The 10,908-nt window shown below is 33.7% G+C and overlaps 2 protein-coding genes across 2 annotated transcripts; one reads left to right on the top strand and one right to left on the bottom strand.

Moving 5' to 3' along the window:
- Positions 1 to 2,045: 2,045 nt before the first annotated feature.
- LOC122307919 (pantoate--beta-alanine ligase) lies at positions 2,046 to 6,276 on the top strand. Its single transcript, XM_043121049.1, has 4 exons — positions 2,046 to 2,918; positions 4,105 to 4,218; positions 4,529 to 4,660; positions 5,877 to 6,276. Exons 1-4 carry the CDS (start codon positions 2,298 to 2,300, stop codon positions 5,991 to 5,993), a joined length of 984 nt encoding a protein of 327 aa, XP_042976983.1. The 5' UTR covers positions 2,046 to 2,297; the 3' UTR covers positions 5,994 to 6,276.
- Positions 6,277 to 7,130: 854 nt separating this feature from the next.
- On the bottom strand, positions 7,131 to 10,322 carry LOC122307870 (vesicle-associated membrane protein 722-like). The gene is made up of 5 exons (XM_043120982.1): positions 10,010 to 10,322; positions 8,661 to 8,802; positions 8,399 to 8,519; positions 8,160 to 8,222; positions 7,131 to 7,571 (listed from the first exon to the last, which is right to left on the bottom strand). Exons 1-5 carry the CDS (start codon positions 10,197 to 10,199, stop codon positions 7,419 to 7,421), a joined length of 669 nt encoding a protein of 222 aa, XP_042976916.1. The 5' UTR covers positions 10,200 to 10,322; the 3' UTR covers positions 7,131 to 7,418.
- Between the last annotated feature and the right edge of the window lie 586 nt (positions 10,323 to 10,908).

Here is a 10,908-nt window from a genome sequence, read left to right as displayed (position 1 = left end):
ACTGTATGTTAGAAAGGCTAGTTCGGTCCTGTCCGATCCAAATTATGAAGGATCGAAATCATTCGGTCTGGTCCACGGTCTAAGGGTTTTTCACTCCAGATCGAACCGAATAAAAATTAAAAAATATATATATTTTATTATTTATATAAAAAATTGTATATAATTAATTATTAATATATCACAATATTACATAAGTATTATATTTTTTAATATATAACAATAATATATAGTACTAGAATATATTAATATATTAACTTATTATAAGAGTTATAGTATAAATTATAGTATATGTATAAATTTATAATAGTATGAGTATAGTTAACTTAATATGTTAGTATTAAATCCCTATAACTATATAAAGTGTTATTTAATATAATATTACCAATTTATCACTAACATATAATATATTAGTAATACTACTGGTATAGTTATTAGTTATAGTATTGGTACTAAGTCTATAACTATATATTTAGATAAATATATTATTATATTCTTTAATGTATAACTATAATATATAATACTAGTATATATTAATAATTGTATAATTTATTATAAAATTTTCATGTAATAAGTCACTTAATTTTAATTTAGTATTTTAAATAAATTTTTTTTATCAATCGTCTTAAAAAAAAAAAAAAAAGACAAAAAAAAGAAGAAGAAAAAGAAGAAGGAGGAGGTTGGATCGAACAAACCAGACTATCCCAAATGGGACTAGACTGGCCCGGCCAGGTCCTTAGGCTGTTTGGTCCAATCTAGAGTCGAAAAATGCTGGACTGAATTGGTTCAATCTGATCCACAAAACCTCCCAAGATCGGACTAGATCGGACCGAGCTCTTGTAATAAACAGTACTTAAGACTCAGTAGCCTAATGGATAAAGATAGAACCAATGTAGTGTATGTACTGATGGGGTTGATGTTCTAAAAATGCAGAATTTTACATTACAGGATCAAATGGTATGTGATTATGTTTAATTACTCTATAAAAGGGATAAATGTGGGCAATAATACAAGAGATGATAAAAAAAACACTTCAGCTTTTTTAAATTTTAAAATAAAAATACTATTAAAAAAATATAATGTAATAATATTTTAATTTTATAATATTTTTATTTAATTTTTTCTTTTATTTCTTACAATCTCAGGCAATATATTATCTCTTAACCTATTATTATTTATAAATTATTTCATAATCTATCTAATCCTAGATGTTCATAAATTATTGGGTCATGAATATTCTGTTGATGTATGTCAAATCTATCTTTCAAACTACTATTACTTAGGGTTGTAAAAAAAAAAAAAAAAAACCAGTGAACCAGTAAATTGGATCAAACTGAACCAAACCAGTGGGATCGGTCTGGTCCCGAGTTTGGTTCGATTTGGTACTAGTTTTATTTTTTTTAAACCGGCTAAAATCAGTCTGGTTCTAATTTTTCTTTTTCTAAAACCAGACCGGATCGGTTCATATATATTTTTTTAATTATTTCTATTGTATATAAGTTTTATAATTATATATAAAATAGTTTTGTATTATATGATAAATTACTAATTAATATAATAGTAAATTTTAAAATCTTATATCATTTTGTTTATTATATTAATAGTTATATTAATATTATACGGTGTATATTAATAGTTATACTAATACTATATCACTATATATTATAATATATCAATATATTATAATCATTATAGACTATAATACAATTATAATATATATTATAATATACTATATTATATATATTATATAATATATAATATAGTACATTAAAATTCGAAAACCGAACCGAACTAAATTGAAAATTGGTAGAACCGGAGTATTGATTTAAGAGAATAAACGGTGTGTAATCGGTTTTAAAAAATACAAAACTAATGCATATTAATTTAGTCTTAAATTTTACCTAAAACGGACCGAACTGATTATACCCTATTATTACTTGAAGCAAATGACAATATCTTTGTTTGGTAGAAAACAACAAAATTAATTGGAAATACGGAGGTAAAAAGCAAACAAACGACAATATCTTCTATGGTCACTGGTTAGCACAAAGTATGCGACTATCAAACAATCCGCCACATATAATTCATTTCTGAAATTATAGTTCCGTTTTCGACTCACGAGGCCGCCAGGAACTTTGATTTCTCCTTCCGTAGTTCTCCACAGAACTTAAAACTTCCAATAAACTTCCAACATCAATACCTGTCTCTTTCAGTGCATAATTTCAAGAATAGCTCTGGTCCGAGAGACCCACAAATCCCACGCTTTGGGGAAGGAGTACAAATCCGTCGCCCGATTTCCAATGGCAGGCAGAGAACCAGAGATAATAACAGAAAAGAATCAGATGAGGAAATGGTCAAGGGCCATGAGAGCCAAAGGCGAGACCATAGGCTTGGTACCCACCATGGGTTACCTTCATGAGGGCCACATATCACTAATCAAAGAAGCGCACAAGCGCACCAGCCTGATAGTCGTCTCGATCTATGTGAACCCAGGTCAGTTCTCTCCCACCGAGGACCTTTCCACCTACCCATCTGACTTACATGGTGATATCCGGAAACTCATGGCTGTTCCTGGTGGCGTTGATGTGGTCTTCCATCCCCACAATCTATATGATTATGGAGAAAGTAAAACCACTGGATTAAAGAATGGAGGTAGTAGCAGTAATTGTGAGAACTCTAGTGGTGGTGTTGATGGTGAGGTAGAGAAAAAAGGGGTGATATCCTGTGTGGAGGAGAGAGGGTTGGGGCACGAAACATGGGTACGAGTTGAGAGGTTGGAAAAGGGTATGTGTGGAAAGAGTAGGCCAGTGTTCTTTAGAGGGGTTACGACTGTTGTCACGAAGTTGTTTAATATAGTGGAGCCTGATGTCGTTGTATTCGGGAAGAAGGATTATCAGCAATGGCGAATTATTCAGCGGATGGTGAGTTTACAGAGAATCATCAAGTTCTTGTTTGAATTTGGAAAGAATTATTCAAAAGAAAAGGAACATTTTCGTTATTGATCAAGAAATGAAAGGATTTAAAAAAATAATAATAATAAACTCCCTTCTTTTTCTTTTGTTCTTTGCGAGAACCGTTTTGAACTGTTGAATGCAATTGACTGTATAATATACAAGATGGAGTAATTCAGGATAGTTTAAGGCCACAAAAATATTTATGCACTATGATACTTTGAGCCCAATCCAGATAATGGAAATCATAGCCTTTCCTTACAGGCATATGATCTTTGAGAGAAGAACCTGGAATCTTGTGACTTATGTAAGGCACGAGTGCTTGTTATAAGTTGACTTTCTGTGTCCATTTGTTTTCTTGACAACTGAATTGAGGGTAAGTTTCTAGTAGAAGAACATTAAGTTTGTTGATTTGTGAGAAAGAGGAGCAACTATGCAATATTTACTTCATTTTTTGTTGGAATGGCTGCTGCAGAGTCCAATCTTCCCCTTCTTTTCCTACGCTTATCGGAAACCAAATTATCTATATTATTCATGTTTTGGATTATGGTTGTCATTTACCTTATTTTATCAAAGAAACAATCTGGGCAATATGGGAAAGTAAAACAGAAATGCTTTATCTTTACCAATATTTTTATTTGTATGAATGAAAATGGAGTTTGAACAGCATGAGGCCTAAAGGAATCATTAATTCACCATGACCTGTTGTGAAGAAAGAGGTCCTTCCACTGTTTCAGTATCTCCAGTCTTCATTACTTGATGTATAGAAGCAGACATTAGGGGACTTAAAAAGCACGGAAAGTTGAAGAGCTTCAGTCATTAAACTTTTATGTTAGGCATATTGCTTTTAATCTTTAGGTTTTTCTATTGTGCCAGACTCCGCTTAATTTCAACTTATGCAATTCAAATGAAATCATAATTTTAGTCAACCATTCAGTTCTCAGGTTGGAAAGTTAGTGTTGGTCCAGTTCTGACCTTGAAAAAATGGGTTTTGAGATTGGGTTTATGCTGTTTCCAGAGCCCTTAATTTGGTCTTGTTTCATTCTTTTAACTAAGTTTTTTTACTAATATATTTCTCGATAGTAATGAAAATAATGTCACCTAGTTTGTCAGAGAGTGCTGTTCATCGTTTTATTTTCTGGTTGAATTCTTACAGGTTCGAGATCTTGATTTTTCCATAGAAGTGATTGGTTCTGAGGTCATGCGTGATAATGATGGCCTCGCAATGAGTTCACGCAATGTGCATCTATCACCTGAAGAGAGGGAAAAGGTTTTCTTAATGCCGTCAATCCTTTTGACTTTTAACTTCTCACGAAGCTATACTTCTAGTTATGCATATGGATATCTTTTCTCTTTCAGGAAAATGATTTTAGTGATTTTCTGAGTAAAAAATTATCAGAGTAGGTAGTATGAATGAACCATTGCCCTTTTTCTTCTTTTTTTCTCACACAGAGTTTATTTTCAAGACCTGCATCTTATCTAAAGTAGCTAAGAGAATTTTTATCAGTATTTTATATTCACAGCTCTGAAAAGCCATCTTATTTTTTATTATTGTACAACTGCTTCTTTGTATTCTGCAGGCATTATCTATAAACAGGTCATTGTTGAGAGCTAAGCTTTCTGCAGAAAAGGGTCAAGTAAATTGTAGAGAATTAAGAAACTTGGTGACCCAAGCAGTAGATAAAGCTGGTGGAAGAATTGATTATGTCGAGGTGAGGTACCTTAACTGTTGTCTGTTTTGGACAGACTATAAATTTAAATATAATAAATCAGGGATTTTTATTTTTCCTCTTTCTATTAGAAAGGTTGTCAAAAGTTGAAACTTGAGCTTGATTGCTGGGTATTTGCAAGCGCCTTGCTAATTAGATAGAAGGGGCTTGTTTTGCTAGTAAGATTGTGAGTACAAAGTAAACTTCTTTGGTGATTTCATTTCTCTGGTCATATGTTTGAACAAATGATCATCTCCACTAGTTTTATCAAATTTTTGTCAGCTGTATGCTCTTTGATTATCATTGGTTTGTTGCTGGCCATATGTGAGTCAACCTTCAAGGTGATTTTCTGATTTACCTGGTGTGCAGGGTCTGTTCTAACTTGAGATTGTTGCATTATTAGGGGTGGGACTTATAGTCAAATGCACTAACCTTTTTAACTTGAGCGTAAATATCTGAACATAACGAAAACAAGTAACAGAGAGTTCTTGATTTCATCCTCTTCTAGTAATAAGGAGCCAGGCCATCATAAGTCAGTGTAATTTATGGCTGCAGTGCACGATATCACTGCTTCTGCTGAGTACTAGAGATTTGAGTCAATTGTATGATAACAATTTAAATATTTTCCTGCAAGTACAAACCTTGAACTGCAAAATCAAGAAATTTTGGAGAGGATACTGAAGAAGATTTTAACTGCCCGTTTGTTAAAAAAGCTATCTCATGGATGTAAGGACAGACTATGCCCATTTGAGTTCTCAAGAACAAAGTGGGACAGGCATAGATTGCCAAAACCTGACCCAAAAAAACTGTCGGACTCAGGAATGGGGCTACTGATGGGCTGGTGGACTTTTGATCCACCTATCCAAGGGTTGTCGCTCTCTCCAAAGTCCAAGTATCTGATATTCATGAAGAGAATATTTGCCCTCTCCACTTATGATTTAAATTATGTTCACTTTTTTTTTTGTCTTTGTTTTGGAGCCACTTGACTATTGTCATTGTTTTGCACCATATGCACTATATAGTTTATGCTGGCTCCACAAGAAACTGGCTGGGCAGCATTTCCTAATGATGGCGCTTATGCATGTTTGGAAACCATGTCTCTGAGCTGAGTGGGTGCTTATCAATCGACATCATGAATAGAACCCTAGCACTTATATATTAGAGTTTAACAAAGTTCAAGTTACAATGTGTATTGATTATGTATGCTTCATGCTATCAGATTGTAGACCAGGAGTCTTTGGAGGTGGTGGAAGAGATCAAGAGCCCCGTTGTATTCAGCATTGCTGCCTGGTTTGGGAAGGTCAGGCTGATAGACAACATGGAAATAAATATATGAAAGCAATTGGTTTAATCTTTTAATCGGCATTGCGCAAAACTGCATATGTTGACAACTTGTCACAACTTATCATGTTATGATTATGACATGTTAGATGTAAGGTGCAAGACAGATTGCTGATATCTTCAACTTGTTTGAGAAAAAGAAAAACAAGAAAAAATTGTTCGAGGATGGAAAGAGGGAGTTACCAATAGTCTTATAGCCTGATTGTATTCCTCTTTGTAAAGGAGAAGATGAGATTCTACTCATCGTAAATGTGAGATTATTGGTGATTTGATACCCAGAGTAAATATGTGGCAGGAAAAGGGCGTACGAAGATTTGTTTTTCCCTGCATGGATTCAAAACCTCCTGTATGCGTAGACGTTTAAAAAGGTTTTCAAGTAGAATAGTGACATTAGAAGGCTTTTATACCACATAATATCTAAAGATTAATTTGATTTGTAAGATTAAAATTTATCTTTCAAATTAAATTATGAAATCACACTTCGTGAATAATATATGGTGTAAAGGCTTTAAAATAGAAGAACTATTCTTTTAAATATATATAAATCAAATGAGTTTTGCTATATACAAACAAAGTCGCATACTAATCTATGTATCAATACTGAATTTTTCATATTAAAAATTTAAATTAACACTGTTTTTAATAAAATTTACTTTTTGATTAATTATATTAGATTGATGCACATATTAGTACACACTACACAATTATATTTGCAATTAAATTTTTTCAAATTGAATCGGCTTGTGAAGTCACCACTTATTTGAACCTATTATATTCTTAAAAAATGTTCAGATGTGAATACTTTTCATATGTAAATTGATGATACCTTAAACGGTGTGTCATTAGACAGTTTATAAATAGATTTATTCCTCCCACAGTGGCCATGCCAACATACTATTTTGCGAGATTTTGGACTACCTCAACCTGCATTATGGGATGTCAAGTCAGGAAACATAGCCAGTACCCAGATGGTCCCAGACACCACGTCGAAATTTTATCTGGTTTTTCAGCTTTCTACCAATACTCGGTTCGGTGTAATTACTTTGTTTTATCTGGTATTTTACTGCATGCGCATCTTCACCTTGGTTTACGCGCAAAGATGAATGCAACTTCGAAAATTTAAGATCGAAAATTGCAGATAAAGGCTCCAACTGCCATTCGGATTTTAAATGCAAGACATTGGTTGATTGTATGTAATTGCTTCGACCTCCACACTTCTAGTGATTGTCAACCAGAACTATAATTCAAGACATGAATGACAAGCTTAACACGTAATGCAGCAGCAGAATCGTTTTACCAAAAAAAAAAAATACTCAGGAATACAACCTATACAAGCATCATCGTACAACATACAGTAGAAAGTGGACTGTGTAACCAAAACCACTATAGGTAAACCGGCATCAATGAAATCGTGAAGCATTCACTTTTTACCGCAATTGAAACCACCACATACGGATAGAATTATGATGAGAATCAAGGCAACCAGGATACCCAGAACTATCAGCTTTATCTTCATGTTCTGGAACCACATTTTTCTCCTTATCTGGGTTCCTTGCTGCCTGAAATCTTGTGCCTGCAACACCATACAGATGGGCAATCACATTGCATCATTAGCGATTGGAAAACAATAATAATAATAATAATAAATAAATATATTAAAAAAAATACAAGCAACTACAGAATTATTTTAAATGTAACTGGGAAAGAAAACAATTCAATTCAATATTCACAGAGGCCAAGATTAAAAAAAAAAACAAACTGCCCGACAATGAAGTTCATTTTTTAAAGTGTTACAATTGTTTCCCAAGCATAAAAAAAAAATGTAGGCCACTTCTGAAGTACAGTATACATGTCTAGATGCTCAGACTGAACAGATAGTTACCCTGCAAATTACAGGGCTGATTCTTGCATTTGCAGACAAGACATCAATTTTCAGATCTAAAATAAGAAATGTCATCAATGCCCACTACAAAATACGTCTTATCTTAGATTGCTCATTCCATTAACTATATGTCAAAACCTTGCACCCTTGATACGCATGCAGGCAAACTAGAAACAAGTTAATTTCTGGGTTCTTTCTTCTTTTCTATAATATATATACCACCGTCATTCCAAAAGAGGGAAAACAAGAAAAAAGAATCAACAATACAAAGTCGCTAACCTGAGAACGAAGGTTCTCTGTTTTATCCACCAGAAGCTCAATCTTTTCTCCACGGTCAAGAACCTATACAAAAAAAAAGTTGTTAATAAAATGAAATGGCACCATAGTTCCAAAAAATATCAGGCTTCTTGAGTTTCACTGGCAAAAGATTCAATCAAAGAGAATATAACCTTTGAAACTGAAATTTTTTTATTAGTCTTTGCAGCTGACATATAGAACAGAAAGCAACACCGCCTTACCTTCTCTATATTTTCCATCATAACTCCTTTGACTTCTGAAACCTGAGCTTTAACTTTAGCCAGCTTGCTGATCTCCTCTGGATGATCTACACAATATTGCATCTGCTCCTTCAATTTGGGCCTAAATCATCAGAACCAAATTTTTGGTATTAAAGTAACTTATAAAATTTAAAATGAACATCCTATTTTACAGCAACAATATGACATACTTCAAAAAGAAGAAAAAGGGATAAGCAGAAGAAGAGGAAGAAGAAAAGGTTACCCAAACTCCTTGTTGAGGCTATTGGCAACCGCTGTTGCAGCTTTTCCTCCACCATATCTCGAGGTGAAATCCTCCTTGATTCGCTCGAGGAAGGCAATTGGCATCTGCCGCCCAACAGCCTCAACTGCAACCACACAGTAAGCTGCAATATTCAAAAGATGAGGTTAGCACCACTAAATTTTTTTTTACGAGTATAAGTAGCACCACTAAAATTATTGGGGACACAAGTCCATAATTGAGTAAAATGGGGGAAAAAAACTTCAATAACCTAAACCATTAACTCAAAGGAAAACTTTACAGAATGGGGTATTACTACCCAACTAATGCTTATAATGTATCAAAGCTTACTTCCTCTTTTCACATGTTACATCTCATTTACTGAAAAACTACAATCTAACTTCTCTAGTATGAAAAAGTGGTTTGGGTGAGGTAAAACCACGAACCAGGTAAAACCCCAAAATAAGTATAAGTGGGTGGGGAATGAGGTCCTACATTATCTTAGGAATGGAAAGATCTTGTCCTTTATAACGATTTTAATGGACTCTCAGTATAATCTTGATTAGTCCTTTTGACGCATGAACTCAAATATGACTTGAACTTTCATTGAGTTGTTACAAATGGCATCAAAGACTCAGATTTAATCCCCAACCAGATGAGTGGGTTTTGAATCATGTTCCGTAGAACAGAATGTCCTAATAAGGACGTAAGCGTTGTGAATGTGATCCACATTGCCTGCAAAGGAGAATTTCTTTCCCTTTATAATGATTATAAGAAGCTCTAATTATAATTTTGAATGTGTAATTTCCGTGAGTAGTTACAACCATCTTGCTATAGCAAGAAATCTTTGCAAGAGAGAAATAAAAACCGGGACAGCAAAGCATTTGAACAAATCCAACAGGGGGAATGACAAGAAAAAAAAAATCTTTAAAAAGGGAAAAAAGGCTACCTACTTATAGAGCATTCTGTAAAAGTCGGATCTGCAGGGAAATTTATTCTCCTAATTGTTATAGCATTAATACTCTTTCAAGTGAAAAAAAAAAATAGTAGTCCAAAGAACAACTCCAAATGACTACTTTTATTTTTGTAAACTCCACATGGCCAGATTGGAATTGCAAAACGCTAAAGGACATTGGTGTTCAACTATGATAAAGCAAAAACGGAAGCTAGCAGAAACAGAGTCCACGTCTGTTGAACAAATTAGAAGGAGAGGCCACAAAGAACTCAAGAAAAATAAAAAATAATTAAATAAAAATATGTCTCGACATAAAGAAGTGAAAAAGAAGATAAAGACATAGGTAGCAGATCAGAGCGAAAAGAATCGGAATGAGGGGCGAGAGAGGGGGAAATACTGAAGCCGTTGTCGACGAGGTAATTGAAGGTGTGGCCGTCGCAGTTGTAGGTGAACCTGTTGTTGGAAGCAGGGAGTTTCTGAAGGCACTGCGAGGCGATGCCTGTGAAGTTTCCGCTGAATTCCGTGTATTCGGCCAGGATAACCGTCCCTCGAGCTATGAAGCTGTAGATTAACGACTGCTGCCCCATCGAATCGATCACCTCAACCCTAACCCTAGGAAAGAGAAATGAAAACAAAAAAAGAGAGAGAGTCTCAAGAGGGAGATGAACTCGTTGAATGGCTTGCTTCTCTCTTTTGCTTTAGATCGGGAGGCAGAGAGATAGCGTGGTTTTGTTTCTTTTACTTTACCCTCCAATTCTCCCTAAAATAACTGAAATGCCACGCGGCCTCACGCGACATTGCAAAAGTCTTCTTGGTAGGTGTGCTCGTAAATTTTCTGGAAAAAATGGAGTTCAGACTTAAGAGCAATTATATTTGAAAGTTGAAACCCGATTTAAAAAATAAATTTTAAATAAATAAAATTATTTCACATAAATAATATATATTACAAATTTTTTTAATTATTATATTTTAATTTTTAGAATTTAGTGGAGGAAATAAAATTTTGAAAAAATATTTTTTTAATTTTGTTAGATTTTTTTAAACTTTGATTATAGGGGTGTAAAAAAACCGATAAACCAGACCGGAACGGACCAAACCTGTGGGATTGGTCCAGTCCTGAGTTTGGTTTGTTCAGGTACCGATTTTATTTTTTTTAAAACTAGTCAAAATCGGTCTAATTTTAATTTTTCTTTTTCTAAAATTGGATTGAACTGAACCGGACCGGTTTATATGTATTTTTTAATTTTTTTATTATAGATAATATTTATATATGATATATAACTATATATAAAATAG

This window comes from Carya illinoinensis, chromosome 4 (assembly GCF_018687715.1).
Source record: "Carya illinoinensis cultivar Pawnee chromosome 4, C.illinoinensisPawnee_v1, whole genome shotgun sequence".
Lineage (NCBI taxonomy): Eukaryota > Viridiplantae > Streptophyta > Magnoliopsida > Fagales > Juglandaceae > Carya > Carya illinoinensis.
The sequence above is the reverse complement of the archived record's forward strand: the minus strand, read 5'-3'. Positions and strand labels throughout refer to the sequence as shown.

Coding starts and splice junctions, on each gene's coding strand:
- LOC122307919 (XM_043121049.1), top strand. CDS start 2,298: ATGGCAGGCAGAGAACCAGAGATAATAACAGAAAAGAATCAGATGAGG. Junction 2,919..4,104: donor GGCGAATTATTCAGCGGATG/GTGAGTTTACAG, acceptor GAATTCTTACAG/GTTCGAGATCTTGATTTTTC. Junction 4,219..4,528: donor CACCTGAAGAGAGGGAAAAG/GTTTTCTTAATG, acceptor TGTATTCTGCAG/GCATTATCTATAAACAGGTC.
- LOC122307870 (XM_043120982.1), bottom strand. CDS start 10,199: ATGGGGCAGCAGTCGTTAATCTACAGCTTCATAGCTCGAGGGACGGTT. Junction 8,520..8,660: donor AGCCTCAACAAGGAGTTTGG/GTAACCTTTTCT, acceptor CTGATGATTTAG/GCCCAAATTGAAGGAGCAGA. Junction 8,223..8,398: donor TGATGGAAAATATAGAGAAG/GTAAGGCGGTGT, acceptor TTTTTTGTATAG/GTTCTTGACCGTGGAGAAAA.